Raw genomic sequence first — 17,868 nt, 5'->3', positions numbered from 1 at the left:
CCCCAGACACCTGTGTGGCCCACTTTCCCTGCCTTCAAATCTTTGCTACCATGTCACCTTCTCAGTGAGGCCCACACTGATGACCTTATTTAAACTTTCAACTCCTCTCTCTGGACTCCAAATTCCCCTTCCACTACTCCATTGGTTTTCTACACCTTCTAATAGATTATATAATTTACTTATCCATTACTTAAAAAAATAAATTCTTTGCTTTTCCTGCTAAAATGTAAGAATCATGAGGCAGCAATTTGTCTCTTTTTCTTTTTCTTTTTTTAACTCTTATATTTCTAATACTTATAATAGTTCCTGGCACATAATGGCTCCTGAATAAACTGTTGCATGAATGAATGAATGTATGAGTGAATAATTAGTTCTCATTAGGCACTGTGCCAATGGCTTAAATACATTACTTTATTCGATGTTTTCATCACTTAGAAAATTGCAAGGGCTTCAGGAGTTCTGCCAGAAATGGGGATAAGACTAAATACAGCAACTCTTGCAGTGTGGCCTGGTGGTAAGTGGCCAGTGGTGATGACCTTAAAAACAGCATTTTTTAACAGACTGTCTTTCAGCAGGATTTCCTCCCCTGGCCTCTGACCCTGGTTCCCCAGCCTTGCTGAAGATCCAGAGACCAATTTGTTATTTCTCCAACAAATTACTTTTTCATTTAAGTAACCAACATGTCTGCTGCCTGGAGTCCAGAACTCTTCACACATGATTCACCACCCATGCTCCCATCAGGCACATTCCTAGAGTAGTTAGCATTACAGGTGAGGAAGCTGGTTGCGATAGAAAGCTTTCTCCTGGTGTCTTGGTAATTTTGGGTAAGAAAATCACTGAACTCTTCAGTTTCTTCCCATATAAAGTGGCAAAATGATTACTTTCCAACCCATCCTGAAGGAATGCCATGTGGGTCAAATGAAATAATGTCCACAGCAAGGGACTTTGTACCTAGAAATATTGATGCAAATGGAAGAGTTATTAGAGATTAGCTAGTAAAGTAGGTTAGTCAAAGGCAAAAGCATATTGGAGCTAAAAAAATCAGTCCACTTTCAGTTGATGATCACTCCTTCCTTAAACTAGAGATCTCTTCAAGTTTTCCCCTTTATCAGGGGTCAGCCATGGTGAGCATTGTCAATGCTTACATGGAAAAGGCTTAGGATCAAGTGTTCACTCTTGAGGCTTATATAGTAACTCTTAATCATCTAAACATCTTTTTGGAAAAGGAGTATATATTATAAACACATTTTAAAGCTAATATCACGTATTTAGCATTTAGCATGTAATAGAATAATTTACCTAATATGTTCCTAATCTATTGGAATTCTTATTAGTCAACTAGGAAAGCATCTGTCTGATTTGGAAAATATATTCCATTGGCCAGAAAGCTAAAAGCTTTAAGATATGCTGAATCATGAAAAAATGTAGTTGTGTCCTTAGTGAACATACGGGCTTATGTGGGGAGGCACACACATAGATGGTGATTTCCAACATAACACGGGAAGTACTGATGGAAAATTCTGGGGCAGCACATGGGCAAAAAGAGGCTGTCATTAGCCCAGCCTGGGAACGTGAGAAGGCTTTCTGCTTTCTGGAGAAGATGTTTCCCAATAAAGACAAAGGAAGGACAGTGGAGAATTGGGGATAAAGTGAATAATATTTATTGAGTATCTGCTTAGTACAAGTATTGTTCTGGGTAATGTACTATGATTTCACCGAATCCTAACAACAACCTTGAACAGAACATGAAATTATTTGCCCAAGATCACACAGATAAGCAGCAATGACAGTGGTATTTGAACCTCTATTACTTCTGATTTCAAAGCTATGCTTTCTATAATGCCAGCCTTCAGAAAGAAAATTGAATTTGTCAATTTGCTTGTGTCTGAGGCTGTCCATACTTTAAGTCCGTATAGTGAGAAAAACATAAATGTCTGAAATAATAGAACATTTACAAGATGTATGAGCCACCACAGGAAGCCACTGTACACATAGATTCTAAGATTGAGGTGACTTAGAAGCAACATCTAGATCCTCTGACACTTCTTCAGAGGGCACAGACTATGATTCATCTCTATGCCCCAGTGCTTAACAGAACCTAGCTACTGAGCAAATGTTTAATGAATGAATGAAAGACTCATCCTTGCCTACTTCTCTGAAGGCAGCTGGGAATCCTAGTGTTCCTCTCATTTGTATTTATCCAGACCTGTGTCCCAAAGGGTCCTTTGTGTCCTGAAGATTCAGAATATCTTTTTTTTTTAATGTTTATTTATTTTTGAGAGAGAGACAGAGTGTGAGGTGGGGAGGGGGAAGAGAGAGAGGGAGACACAGAATCTGAAGCAGACTCCAGGCTCTGAGCTGTCAGAGCAGAGCCCGATGTGGGGCTTGAACTCACAGACTGCGAGATCATGACCTAAGCTGAAGTCAGATGCTTAACAAGCTGAGACATCCAGATGCCTCTCTCCTGATACTATTCTTGCTGTAGCTCTACAAGTTGTGCTATAGAGAGTATTAATAACAATACGTAGTACTCAAGAAATGTATCAGAAAATAGCAATTATAATTTTCCTTTGGTACTATGCCCATAAAGTTTATTGGGTTTATTCATTTGATAGGTATCATTCATTAGCCAGATTCAATGTCAGACAATGGAAATGCTTTCTAAATGAAGTCTAGGACAATTCATGCATTCTCTGGTCCCCTTTTAGGTAATAGAAGGTCCTTGCTCACTCTGAGTTCTTTTGCAGAGAAAATTTAGTACATGTACAGGCACCTGGTCGGAGTTTGCACCACGGAGTTTGCACGGAGTTTGCACCTGGTCGGAGTTTGCACCAAAGGAACATGGCTATTCCTTTTGTTATAGTAATGAAACACTTCCATGTGAATTGCCAATAAGTAATTCCTGCCGTAAGCCCTCCCCAAGTGACCCACAACCCAGGCTGCCAGAAGACTCCACTTCCCTACCATCCTGTAGTTTGGCACTATGGCCATTCACTGGATGGGCTGGTGCTGAATTATATGTGTCAAGTTGCTAAATATTTTGAGTATTGCCCCTGATTGGAGGAGAAAAGAAGCTGGGGTGACTGGGACACAGTGAGAGTAGGGGAAGTGGTGTATCTGTGGCAGGTGAGGCAGGCAGGAGCTAGATCTTATAAAGCCCTGTAGGCCATGTTAAGAAATTTGGACTTTACCTTAAGAACAACAGAAAGTCACTGAAAATTTTTAAGAAGAGGGGAGAAATGGCATGATAAGATATACTTTTAAAAGGCTTGCTCTTCCCAAAGGTTCAATGTTATATGTGATAGGGGATGTTTTTGCCCTGGGATATCTATTATAATAAAGGACTTATGGGGCATAGCTAGGCCTTACTGAATCCCTACTTTTTGGTGGGTGGGCCAGGCATCACCCTGGATGGTGATACTCTGAAGCCAAGGCTGAGGAAAACTGTCTCCCTTAGAGCCTTTTCACTGGCTCCACTGTTTTTATTTGAGGTGATCCCTGAGGAGGGGTGCTGTTGGGCTCTGAGGTGGCCATGAAGACAAGTCCAGTAAGGTGGAGAGAAGTCTGAGTGGGCTCCTGAGAGGCAAAAGCCAGAGACTGAAGAGTCAGTGAGTCTAGAGAAAGTGGGGTTCAGGAGATGCATGGAACAGGCACACAAGTTTTGTGGGAGGCTTCACATGCTTTCTGGGCCAGAAACCTGCATTTAACTGGTCAGGATTGGGGCAAAAAGTCTTAATCTTTTCAAAAACATCCTCAATTCTGCTTGGTTAGATTTTTCTTCAAAGGTGTTTAGTAGGGTGCCCTGCTGAGAGAGGACCCTGGCATTCCTGATACTTTAATGAGAAAGCACAGGAGGGCAGAGATGCACAAAAAACCCAAACAAACAAACAAACAAACAAAAAACCCAAAACACACACACAAAAAACCCCACTACTATTGTTTAATTTGCCAAAAATATTCATAATTCCCTTCAGCAAATATTGTGGGTTTTTTTGAACAAAATTAGAAGATGGCCTGTCAGTTACAAAGCTGTATACAGAGGATAAATATCTACCCATTTTCTTGGGGAAAGGTGTGAAATCCCCCTTAATCCAAATGCGCATGTTGAGTCATTCCTGTTTGGAAACAGATACTGCTGTGTTGAAGCTAATTTTAGTCTCTGACTCTTGTCTGTCTTTTGTTGGGGAAAGGTGGAATGCGTGGAGCTCAGTCAGAAAAAGTCCTAGGGGAGGGTGAAGGTTTTGCTGGAGTTTGGGTGACTCAGTGTTGAGGATGAGAGGAGAGAAGCTTAAGGTGCGGTTAGGTGAGAGAGGCTTAGTAAAACTGCTAGTCTGAGCTGGTGTGCTTTTGAAACAAGGTGACATAGCACAGACCTGGGGAGATTGCTCTTGTCCCCACACCTGCATGGGCCTCAGAGACTCTCTGGTATCTTGAGGGGTGCTGGTTTTAGGAATATAGAGACATAGTCCCTTAAGCAGATGGCCCATACTATATGGTCACTGAAAGGTATGGGTTTGTAAGCTCTTAAGAGGATCACTTCAGGGAATTAAAGAAATAATTTGGGACTTTTTGAGGTGGGAGCAGGAGGAGGGCTGGATTTCAGCCATAATACTGAAAGCAGTGGAGAGTTGTCATGTGAGGTAACAAGAGAAAGGTGACTTTATCAGTGTCCCAGGATGATGAATAGTGTATATATTGCTCACATTCTATTTGAATAATGTGACAGTAAGGATCTGGCATATGTGCTCTAAACATGAAGGTAGCAAGGTAACCTGAGAATTAATGAAACATCCAGGTGATCTGTGACTTATTTGTACTCTTTCCAAATCCACAATACAATTTCAACTTCAATGTAAAGATGCATGATTATCTATTGTACCTTCACCTCAACAACAGCAGTGTTTCGCTTTTGGCAACACGTATCCCAGCCATGTATTTTGGAACACAGTTAAATACTTGAAGTCCATCAAGGGTGAGCTTTAGACTTAGTAAGGTCAGCTGAGGTGCTCTTTCTGAGGGTTCTGAGGAATGAAAAAAACTAAAATTGCATGGTGATACAGAAAAGAATCTTGTTATAGGGGTATTCTACATGCTTTGCTCCACATTTTTCATAACAAAGCATTGAAACAAATAATAACAGAACCATTTTTATCTTTTCCTCTGCAGGAAGAATGCCTGAGGAAGCTACTGCACTAGTTAATGTGATTGCATGTTGAATGTCCTAAATTCTCCTCCACCAATACCTCAAGAATATGGTTCAATTATCAGATAAGACTCCTTATAAAAAATGCCCAGGAAGTAGAATACATAAAGGAGAAATTAGAAAATATCACTCACAGTATGTATATAGAATGTAGCCTAAAGATGATTTCTCTTTGTTTCTTAGCTACTTTAGTTCTGTAGTTTTGGTGAGGAGGGGGGAAGTGGGGGTTAATAAAATTCTACAATGGAGCTTTGGAACCCTCCAAATTCAGGCTGCCATGTTTAGACAATGCATGAACACTAGATGGCACCCATAATCTTAGCATAGTAAAAGGCTACTTGGTTTTCTTTACAGTCAAGTAAGGCTACCTTGTTTAGGAAGAGTCAATTATGAGAATTAGAAAAATATCTACTCTGGCATTTCCTGCTACTGTTGTCCTGTGAAGTGCTCCTCACGTAGAGGTTTGATGGTCAAATACGTTTGGGAAAAGATGGATACTTTCTATGCCTCTAAAGGGATTTCCAATACACACTGGTAAACAGATGTTTTTGAAAAGTTCTTTACTGAAGAAACCTGATACCAGGGAACCCTTTGTCTCATTAGCACCTTAATGCGATTCTGCTCTTTTACTGTCCTGTGAAACACACTTTGGGAAATGCTCTTCAGGTCCAACCTCTTGTCCCAAAGAAGGAACGACTCAAACTCTATAAAAAAAGGTCTTCTTTAGACATAGTTATCTGACCTTTTTTAAAAACACTGAATACATTCTTAAGGCAAAATTGTTAGTAGTAATAGGAGGACTGAGTACTTACGATGTGCTTGATTCAAAGTGTTTTGTCTCCTTTCTTCCTCAGTGTGCCACTATACCTATCCTATATCTACATCTATATCCATAACCAGATCTATGTATTCACATATAATAGATATATTGATATATTTACTTTTAGGCTGTGAACATTTTAAGATCAGGATGTTTATCTCATTCATCTCCTGAGATCTCAAATCCTGCTACAAAAATCTGTCACATAGTACGTCATCAATGAAATGAGTTATCTCTAAAGATTGTATAGTCTGTGAGGGAGAATAGTTCTGGAAAACAAGAATGGACATTCTGCCCCTGATTAGAAAGGTAATTATCTCGTATTCAAGTCTTCTCAATGAACACCAATTGAGGACAGAGACCTACTCCCACAGCTCTCCTCCCTGGGGATTCAAGTTTTCTTCTCTGAACTTAACTACATTACTGTTAGCATAAGTTATTTACAAAATAACCTTACATAATCTAGTAATAAGCATTGAGTTTGTATTTAACTCTTGATTGCTATACAGAGTTTTTGTTCTTGTGTTTTCCAGGAAGTTAGAGCTTGTCCTTTTATATCTTGTGCCAGCTGTAGAGGCAAAATATCATATCCTCCATATTCCATTGTTAATAATTCCATTCTGCTGTTTCCTTTCCATATTGTAACATTTGAGCTTCTCAAATTTGCTTATTCTTTTCTTTCAGTGTTAACCAATGAAATTCCAATACTGGGTCTTGAAACTAGGTAATTTCTAGCCAGAGTTTAAATGTCTTTTTGCAAGGTAAAAAAGGGAAATGTTCCCTCTTCCTTTCAATTGCAAAAAACAGCTAATATTTTTATCATTGAACTGTCTTTGCAAATGTTATACATAAGAAAGGATATGATATCTGAATGTCAGAGACTATTGTAATGTTCTGAAAAATGTAATTTCTAAGAAGACTGTAATTCTGATTGTTGTCTTCTTTTCTTTCGTGGTTCTGGCAGTAATATTTAAATGGATACATCTCCTTTTGAAAACAGAAATAGTTATGAATTTTCTTTGTTGAGCCATAAGATTATTAGCTCATCCCATTTTTCTACCACATGCCTAAAAGTTAAAACAAATAAAACCTATGGTTTCATGCATTTTTCATTTAAACGGAGCCTAATGTCATCTCTTTGACTCCGTTTCTTTACCTGTAAAATGAACATAATAAGGAGGTGACTGGCTGGCACAGTTGGTAGAGCCTGTGACACTTGATCTCAGAGTTGTGAATTCAAGCCCCATGCTGGGCATAGAGCTTACTTAAAAAATGAACATAACAAGGCATTGGGTGGTTATAAGGGTACACTTGTTATAATAGTGATCGACTCAAAAGTAACATGGAAGTCTTAGCTCTTTATAGTTCTGTGTGTTCCCAGGGTGCCTGGGTGGCTCAGTGGGTTAAGCATCTGACTTCAGCTCAGGTCATGATCTCATGGCTCATGAGTTCAAGCCCTGCATCGGGCTCTGTGTTGACACCTCTGAGCCTGGAGCCTGCTTTGGATTCTGTGTTTCCCTCTCTCTGTGCTCCTGCCCTGTTCACACTCTGTCTCTCAAAAAGTGAATAAACATTTAAAAAAAATTTTATAGTTCTGTGTGCTCCCGAGTGCGTGCGCACACAGAGCAGTGTTGAATGAGACAAGAAGGTGTTGAATGAGATCACTGACAGGTTTTGAAGAGAGATTGTGCTATGAGGAGAAAGAACACTGATTTGGGGTCAGGAAACTTGATTTTGAGTCCAACATCATAGTCAGTAGCTATGGAGCTTGGACAAATCATTCAGCCTTTCTAAATCGCTTTTTCCTGATGTAGAAAGTGAGAGTAATAATAACTTATAGTGACATGTAGAATTGCTTTGAAGACCCCTAGAATTAATGCATGTGAAAGTGCTTTGTGTTGGGGGGGAAGTGCTGTGCCAATGTGAATGCTGGCTGTGGGGAAGTAACAGCGTGGTTTCCGGCTACAGATTTTGATCCAGGGTGAGGAAAATATCTAAGTATGTTTTACACAGAATTTTAGAGTCCACCTGCTAGGCTACAGTGACACTGTAAAGCATCACCATACTTACTCAACACTATTCCATTCAATCAGCATTGTTAGGGAGACTTTAAGGTACCATTCACATGCTAAATGAGATAATTTAAGATATAAGATAATTTACTTTCATGGAGCTTTTGCCACTTAGTAAAGAAAGACAAGTCAACAAAGGTAAGTTACATCTTATACAGATAGTCCTGGAGTTAGTTGTAGTTTGACCTAACAAATTTCAACTTTACGATGGTGCAAAAGTGACACATGTTCACTAGCAACTGTACGTCAAATTTTGGATTTCGATCTTTTCCCAAACTAGCAATATGGGGTACACATTCTTGTGATGCTGGCCAGTGAGCTCCCATTCAGCCACGCCATCACGAGGGTGAACAAGTGATACACTTACAACAATTATGCACCCATATAACCACTCTGTTTTTCCCTTCCAGAACAGTATTCAGTAATTTACATGAGATAGACAACACTTACAAAATATTATAAAATAGGCTTTCTTTTCAGTGATTTTTCCCAAAAGTAGGCTAATTTAAGTGTTGTGAGCATGTTTAAGAAATGCATTTCTGATTACAGTATTTTCAGCTTACAAGGGGATTATCAGGATATAACCCCGGTATAAGTTGAGGAAGACAGATATAAATATAGATATAGATATAGATCTATATAAATACAGACAATATATATATTGTCTGTATTTATATAGATCTATATCATTTAAGTGTAGAAGAAATATGCAGAGGGGAGTAGTTGAAGGGGTGATGTTTGGCTCTTGGATGGCAGAATGAGACCCTGCCATGGGACCTTACCCTATTTCTCACATACCCTATCCATCCAGACATCTGCTAGCTAATGAATAAGCAAAGGCCTTAATGTGTGGGAGAACTACCAGAACATATAAACCAAGGCCATCCATTCAGACCATTGGACACTTTACTCAGACCAATTGACTATATTATACAGGTAAATCATATGTGTCTGGAGGGGAAAGTGGAGAAGGCATGATGGCTAACAAAAATAAGGTCACTTGGAAAATCCTAGCTATAAATCACAGCTATAAAACAAAGATAAGTTTTTTTAAGCATACAGTAAAACCACAAACTAAGTGCTTCATTGAGTTATGAACCATAAACTCAGCCATAAGAACTAGCTCCTTAGATTATTTCCCAGTATCATTTGCATGGTCACCAAAATTTCAGTATGGTCATGAACACTCATAATGGACATAACTACCTGTCACAGAGTTTATACCAGAAAGATAGCTTTATCTAGTGGAAAGAGGCAGTTAATAAATATTTCAATAAAAGAAAGGAGAAGAAAGGAGGAGGAAAGACAGATGGAAAGGTGGAAGGGGGAAGGGAAGGAAGGAGGAAAAAGAAAGCACATACGATGGGCATTAAAACTGAATATTTAAGGATGCCTGGCTGGCTCAGTCAGTGGAGCATGCAACTCTTGATCTCGGGGTTGTCAGTTCAAGGTCCATGGTGGGTGTAGAGATTAGTTAAAAATAAAATCTTAAGAAAACAAACAAACAAACCTGAATATTTAAATCCCAGCTGTTACTGTCTCTAGTTAGGTAAACATTGACTTCACCTCTCTGAACCTTATTTTCTTCAAATATTTTTTTTAAAGTTTGTGTATTTATTTTGAGAGAGAGCATGTAAGCAGGGGAGGGGCAGAGAGAGAGAGGAAGAGAGAGAATCCTAAGCAGGCTCCACACTGTCAACACAGAGCCTGTCGCAGGGCTTGAACTCACCCTGGTGATCTCAGGTGAGATCATGACCTGAGCCAAAATCAAGAGTCAGATGCTTAAGCAAATGAGCTATCCAAGTGTCCCTGAACCTTATTTTCATCAAACATGGGGTAATAAATTTCAGGGAGATTGTGAGAATCAAAAATCACTTTTATAAAGTGCCTAGTTAACAATAAGTGCTTAATAACTTGTTGCTGGTAATTCTTGTATTTAGGTAAATGGTGTGTGCTACCAGTTATCAATGGCACCCAACTGCATATTTTATATATTTTCATATATAGTTATATGCAACAAACAATATGCTTATAAAAATGCTGTTTTTAGAGTACAGTCATGGATCTGGAAAAAAGGTCTGCATTAAAAATAAATAATATACCTTAAACAGTTATGCTTCTCAGGGTGTCTGGGTGGCTCAGTCAGTTAAGCAACTGACTTTGACTCAGGTCATGGTCTTGCGATTCGTGCGTTCGAGCCCCGTGCTCTGTGGGGACAGCTCAGAGCCTGGAGACTGCTTTGGATTCTGTGTCTCCCGCTTTCTCTTCCCTTTCCTGCTTGCACTCTCTCTTTCTCTCTCTCAAAACTAAATAAACATTAAAAAGGCATGTTTCTCAATGTTCTATTGGACACAAGTATGTCTCAGGAAACCTAAATGAAAACATGAGCACTTTTACCTATATCTGAGGGAAGTAAGTAATAAGCATCTAACACTTTAACACCATTTAAACTGTAACATGTACTGAAAGCCATAATGCTGTCAGCCATTTTTCCTTTTAAATTAAGATGCTTCTGCAGTCATAATTGAAAGTGAATTTTTCTCAAATGGTGTCAGATATGGAGGGATGAAGATTAAGAAGAAATACTCACGGATAGGATCTGGTCTCCTCTCTGGAGCTCCCCACTCAGATCTGCTGGTCCACCAGCCAGAATGAATGATACAAAAATACCTTCTCCATCTTCCCCGCCCACGATGTTGAAGCCCAGGCCAGTGGAGCCTTTGTGCAGGACAACCTTGCGGGGCTCCCTGAAGAAACAAGTGGAAAACAGAGCTCACGGGGTGACCCACTCAAGATTTAGGTTGATTTTACTTTCATTGAGATATTTGATACCAGCAACTCACTACCTATCTTGTCAACGTAAGATACATTAGTACTCCAAGAAAAATGCTGATTTCATGGCAGATGTCTGAGTTCCTCACTACAAAAATGCAATATCATGCAAGGTCATCCTTTAATTCCAAAACATTTTCTTAAACTAGCTTTACTTCTACTTTTCCTTTGCTTAAAACATCTGTTCTTGTATTTTTTAAAATTGAGACATAATTGACATATAATATTATATTAGTTTCAGGTGTACAATGTAATGATTCGATATTTGTATATCATGAAATGATCACGAGAAGGAGTCTGAGTAACATCTATCACCACACATAGTTACAATTTTTTATTCTTGAGATAAGAACTTTTAAGATCTACTCTCAGCAACTTTCAAACATACAATACAGCATTAAGCACCATGTTGTATATGACATCCCCAGGACTTATTTATTTTAAAAGTAGAAGGTTGTATCTTTTGACCACCTTCACCCATTTCACTCCCCCCACTCATTTGTTCTTCTATTGAGCACCATAGTAGCACTCAGTAGGATGAATGCATCCCAAGGGGAGAGAATCTGGGGGACAAGAGACTAGTCTGAATAGGTCCTATCATGAAATATCTTACATGTTTGTTCGACTATCAATTAAAATTTACTCTGTAGGCAGTGGAGACTCATTGGAAGATTCTGAGGCACCAAGAATATTTAAATCCATTTTAGGAGCATTAACAGTCTTATGTAGGATTGCTGGAGAGGAGAGTGTTGATACGATGGGAGGTAGAAAAATTAGTTAGGATGTTGACTAAGTAATCCAAATGTGAGAAAGTGAGAGCATGAACAAGGGTGACAGTAGTGATAATGAAATGAAAGGGCAATGTGAGAGAGTAAATCTGAAAGGAGAAACAGTGGGTCCAGAGATTAACTTACACAGTAGAGGAGAGATGGAATGATAGCTAAGTGATTGGCAAAAAGGAGGGAGAACTGGAATCCAGGATCATGAGGATGGGTATGATTTGACATGCTCAATTCCAGGTGATGGTGGGTCATCCATGCGGTGTTCAGAAATGATTAGAGACAAAGGTTAGGAATTTGGATCCATAGAGAAGACTGCAAATGCAGATTTGAGGGTCATCAGCAAAAAGATGAGAGACAAAAATCTTGAGTCGTTAGTTAGTTGAGTTTGTGTAGAGGGTAGATAACTATGGAATATAGAATTTTAAGGGAGCTAGAAGACATCTAGTTCTATATTCTTATTAGTAGTTAAAAAAAAAATGTATTCTCTAAGTCTTGGGTTTGACCAAGGCACTTTTGTATCACCTACCATCCTCTCCCCAAAATCCCAGTTTCAGTCATTAAAGTTTCCCTTAATGATGTAAAAATGGCAAAGAGCCCTCCTAGTATAAAAAAAGAGTATTTTTTTTATACTAATGACTACACAGAATCTGTTATTTGTTATCACATTCCCATGCACAAAGCAATGCATTATATATCTATGTTTGGCCTAATTTTGAGGAAGGGTGTAAAATGCACATACAGCATGGACTCTAAGTAATATATTATAATGCAATGCATTAAGTCAAAAATAGCTCGACATAGAGTTAATTTATTTTACTCTACAAATACTCTGTAAGCACTACTATACCAGGAACTGTTCCAGGTACTCAGAAAGTTTATACACAAAACAAACATCCCTGCCCCATTTGACTAAATACCTGGGTGCCCTGTGGCCCAGTCAAGATGACATATAAAAAGAGCCATCAAAGAGACTGAGCTCCCTGTTTCCTTGCTGGACACCAGATGGGAGTCTCTCTCAGGCCCCAGAGGCTACTCACATTCCTTGTTAGCTGGCAATGGCACACTGAATCCTTTTCTCATTTGGAGTTTCTTTGACTTGTTCTTCCACAACTAGCTAGATTTAACTTTCTGCTTTTCAATGGTATGTGTGATATTGTTAGGCCCACCCAGATAATCTCCTTACTTTAGGATCAAGTGATTAGTAACCTTAACTACACTTGCAAATTCTTTTTCCCATATAAGGTAACTTAACTGTGGGAGTAACATCATGGGGTAGAAATCACGGGGCCATCTTAGAATTTCACCTACCACAGGCAGAGAGACAACAGGGGATAAATCCTGTAGGGCCTTGTATACCATTCTAAAACTTTGAGTTTTACTCTGACAGAAATAGGGAAACACTGAGAAGATTACTTGATCTGATTTATATTTTTAAATGGTTACTTTGGCATAAAATATATTCAAGGGGAAACATTTGAAAAAGTGAGATGAGTTATGTGGCTAATTGCTATATGCAGGCAAAAGAGTGACTTGGCTGAGGGTAGTATTAGAGGAAGTGGTAGGCAGTGGGTATATTTCCAGTCAATTTTCTCTCTGTGGCCAGACTGAGTAATTTCTATCCTCCTATCTTCAGATTCAGCTGTTCTTTCTTCTGTCATATTTATTCTGCTCTTGACCCCATTCAATGAGTTTTTTTTATTTTGGTTTTTATATTTTTCAGCTTTAAGATCCATTTGTTATATATATAACAAATGGATCTTAAAGCTGAAAAATCTATCTATCTATCTATCTATCTATCTTCTTTTCTTTTGTGGAGACTTTCATTTTTTTCTCCATTTATTTCAAGTCTGTGTGGAATTGCCTAGTGAAGCATGATGGGTATTTTAAAATCCTTGTCAAATAATTCTAACTCCTATGTTATCTCAGTGTTGGCATCAGTTGGAGATTTTCCTGGTTCTTGGAATAAGAAGTGATTTTATTTTATTATATACTGGACACTTGGGTATTACAGTATAAAATACTATATTCTACTTAACCTTAGTTTTTTTCAGCTTGTAGATCAATTTAGGAATAACTTGCAGATGCCAGTGAAATGGATATTCAGCTTCTTACTTGTCCCTGGTGACACCAAGGAGGAAAGTGGGGGTACCAACTGGTATTCCACTCATTCTACCTCATTTCCACTTAGTGGGGGTTGAAACTCAGTTCCCTATGGGCCCACTGACACCAATGGGGGAGTGGAAATAGGGTGCTGACTAGCACTGCCTTGAGCCATTTTGTTCTGCCTCCTTGCCTCTGAGTGTGGCTAGAAGTTCAGCTCATTACCCTACTGGGGAAAGTGGTTTGCCAACTAGCACTGCTTCCCTCTTCCCCCTTCTACCTCAATGCCACTGACCAGCAGTAGTTCAGCTCCCTGGTGGTCCCCACCAATACCAGGAGTAGGGACATGGAATACTAATGAGCGCCATCTCGTTCCAGGCTTGTTGCAGCTGGATGAAGGTGCAAGTTCAGCCCCCAAGTGGGGAGTGGAGGTCAACTAGCATGTCACCTTGTTCTGCCTGTTTGCTGCTGGATAGGGGTGGAAGTTCAGCTTTTATTTGGCCCACTGACATCACCCCAGTGGAGGAAGTCCAGGGTCATCTTAGAACTGCCTCTCCTGGCTTCCCCTAATGGGGCCAGATGTCTAGCTATCTGCACAGTCCACTGGCACTGCAGTGAGGGTTTTGCCTTTGGTGTTTGGCTAGAGTTAGGGAAGTATTATCAAAAGTCTCCCTGTTCTATTAATCTATCCTTTTCCCAATCTTTTGGATATGGGTTGCAGGCTTTCTTGAGGCTTTTTTTGTCTGTCCTTATTGGTAGGGGTGCCAGGGTGAAGGCGTCTCCAGGGCTCCATCCAGGACATATAGGAAGTAAAAAGAAAATTTAAGAAACTCACCACAGTATCACTCCTCTCTGAGCTGGTCTTACTGATTTCCAATTTGTAGAGTCTTCCCACGTTTGTTTGTTTTATTATGTCTTAAGCTGTGTGTGCATATGTGTGTGTGTATATGTGCATGTGTGTGCGTGTATTTTAATAAGAGGGATGATTAGAGAGAAAGGGGATACTGTATTTTGACTGCAACCGGAAGTCCAGATTCTGGATACATTTTGAAGGTAGGGGCCAACAGGATCTTGAAGAAAAAGTTGTAGAAATATTCCTCTTCACTCAAGTTTAAAACACACATTCTTAGTACAACCAATGACATTCAAGTTATACATAGTAAACATAGATGGAGAGAAAGGGTTATCTATGTGCTAGATATTATCTTTGATGCTTTATGTGCATCATTCCATTTATTCCTCAAGACAATCTAATGAGAGATGCACAGAGATGTCAACATGCAACTACTTTGAAACTGATCCAAAAAGGAAGATGGACAGATGATTGGATAGATAGATGGATAGATATTTTATAGAATAAGTGAAGTAAAATGTTAAAAGTGCAATCTAGATGGCAAGTGTATAAGTATTCATTTTATTATTTATTTATTTATTTATTTATTTTTAAAAATATGTTTTAATGATTATTTATTTTTCAGACAGAGAGAAACAGAGCATGAGCAAGGGAGGGGCAGAGAGAGAGGGAGACACAGAATCCAAAGCAGGCTCCAGGCTCTGAGCTGTCAGCATAGAACCCAATGCGGGTCTCGAACTCATCAACCACGAGATCATGACCTGAGCCAAAGTTGGAAGCTCAACTGACTGAGCCACCCAAGCACCCTAATTATTTATGTTTAAATGTTTATTTATTTAGGAGAGAGAGAGAGAGAGAGATCGATCGATCCGGTAGGGAAGGGGCAGAGAGAGAGGGAAAGAAAACTTTTTACATTATTGAAATGAGACTGCTTTCCAAGTTTTTACTGATTTTAGTAAGTTAACAAAGGCAGGATTAAGACACAGATTTTTCTCACTCAAAATCCCAGAGTCTAGAGTATGATATATTCCAGAGGTTGCAAATCAGAAAGATAATGGCTTAATGTGACCCAGTGTTTACAAATTTTTGAATTGTTGCTTACGTTTAAAATTGTATAGATTTATTATTTTATAGGAAAAAAAACAGACATTCTGTGAACACTGGTTCTTAACCTTGTCTCATAGCAACAATTAGGCAGACATGGCCCTCCTTAGACAGGTTCATTTTCTAGTGTGCAAGAGTCTCTCATCTCCCCCTCAGGTTTCTCAGACATAAAAGCTGTATGTTGCATCATATTTGCACTTCATACAAAGCCAAGAGGAAAGCAAAAGATTTCTTTTGCTCATGATTTTATCAGAAATGAAAAAATGAAAGCTTCATGGAGAAAACTTGGTATTTTAATAGTAAAATGGGAGAGAAGATGATTCTTTTGGAAGTAAGGATTGTCCTTACATGTTTAGTATGCTAAGTGACTCTCTTCAGAGAAAATACAGCTTTAAAAGATCTTTATGAAACAAACTTCCCATTACCATCGGGGGGAATTTTGTTAGTCACCCTTGAACACAAAACATATAATTCTTGAGTGACTACATTTTATTTATTTTACCTGGACAAGTCTTTTAAACCAAATTATGTGGAATTTTGTCAACTTGCAGGATTTAAATACTGTTTTTAAAATAGAATTTTTATATCACAGTAATTATGATGCCTTTTTGATATTTAGTTTAATAATGAGGGGAAATGACAAAGAAATAAATCTGTAAATGGTGTGCAAATAGAATATCCTAAACAAACTCCAAATGATTTACTTTTTCTAACTTGCACTTTTTTTTCTTTATAAAGTTTTCATTTATTTTTTTGGTAATGTCTATACCCAAAGTGAGGTTCAAACTCACGAACCCAAGACCAAGAGTCATATGCTCTTCCTACTGAGACAGCCAAGCACCCCTAACTGAAACTTCTTACACTAATAACCTGTTACATTAAACTATAGATTTTAAAGTGTTTACATTTTTTTCTGTTAGAGGATGAAAACCTTGTGAAGAATTACAAATTCTATTATACTGATACTTACACAAGTTAACTTGTCTAAGCTAGTTGAGCTTTGGACACACAGCTTATGTTCACACAGGTAGTAAACACCAGAACTCTCTCTTCTTTCTTTTTTTTTTTTTAAGACAAATTTTTATTTTATTTTACTTTATTTATATATTTATTTATTTATTATTTATTTATTTTTAATATGAAATTTATTGTCAAATTGGTTTCCATACAACACCCAGTGCTCATCCCAAAACGTGCCCTCCTCAATACCCATCACCCAACCTCCCCTCCCTCCCATCCCCCATCAACCCTCAGTTTGTTCTCAGTTTTTAAGAGTCTCTTATGTTTTGGCTCCCTCCCTCTCTAACCTCTTTTTTTTTTTCCTTCCCCTCCTCCATGGGTTTCTGTTAAGTTTCTCAGGATCTACATAAGAGTGAAAACATATGGTATCTGTCTTTCTCTGTATGGCTCATTTCACTTAGCATCACACTCTCCAGTTCCATCCACGCTGCTACAAAGGGCCCTATTTCATTCTTTCTCATTGCCATGTAGTACTCCATTGTGTATATAAACCACAATCTCTTTATCCATTCATCAGTTGATGGACATTTACGCTCTTTCCATTAATTTGGCTATTGTTGAGAGTGCTGCTATAAACATTGGGGTACAAGTGCCCCCATGCATCAGTACTCCTGTATCCCTTGGGTAAATTCCTAGCAGTGCTATTGCTGGGTCATAGGGCAGGTCTATTTTTAATTTTCTGAGGAACCTCCACACTGCTTTCCAGAGCGGGTGCACCAATTTGCATTCCCACCAACGGTGCAAGAGGGTTCCCATTTCTCCACATCCTCTCCAGCATCTATAGTCTCCTGATTTGTTCATTTTGGCCACTCTGACTGGCGTGAGGTGATATCTGAGTGTGGTTTTGATTTGTATTTCCCTGATGAGGAGCGACGTTGAGCATCTTTTCATGTGCCTGTTGGCCATCCGGATGTCTTCTTTAGAGAAGTGTCTATTCGTGTTTTCTGCCCATTTCTTCACTGGGTTATTTGTTTTTCGGGTGTGGAGTTTGGTGAGCTCTTTATAGATTTTGGATACTAGCCCTTTGTCTGATATGTCATTTGCAAATATCTTTTCCCATTCCGTTGGTTGCCTTTTAGTTT

At 38.8% G+C, this 17,868-nt stretch overlaps 1 protein-coding gene across 3 annotated transcripts in view; it reads right to left on the bottom strand.

The window, feature by feature from the left end:
• Positions 1-17,868, bottom strand: part of LOC122201112 (disks large homolog 2-like) — a 1,368,059-nt gene that overhangs the window by 332,213 nt on the left and 1,017,978 nt on the right. For all 3 annotated transcript variants that reach the window (XM_042907026.1, XM_042907024.1, XM_042907025.1), the window contains one exon: positions 10,686-10,842. In XM_042907026.1, the coding sequence (XP_042762960.1) occupies positions 10,686-10,842 (157 nt within the window). The remainder of the gene's footprint in view (positions 1-10,685; positions 10,843-17,868) is intronic.

Source organism: Panthera leo, chromosome D1 (genome assembly GCF_018350215.1).
Source record: "Panthera leo isolate Ple1 chromosome D1, P.leo_Ple1_pat1.1, whole genome shotgun sequence".
Taxonomy (NCBI): domain Eukaryota; kingdom Metazoa; phylum Chordata; class Mammalia; order Carnivora; family Felidae; genus Panthera; species Panthera leo.
The sequence above is the reverse complement of the archived record's forward strand: the minus strand, read 5'-3'. Positions and strand labels throughout refer to the sequence as shown.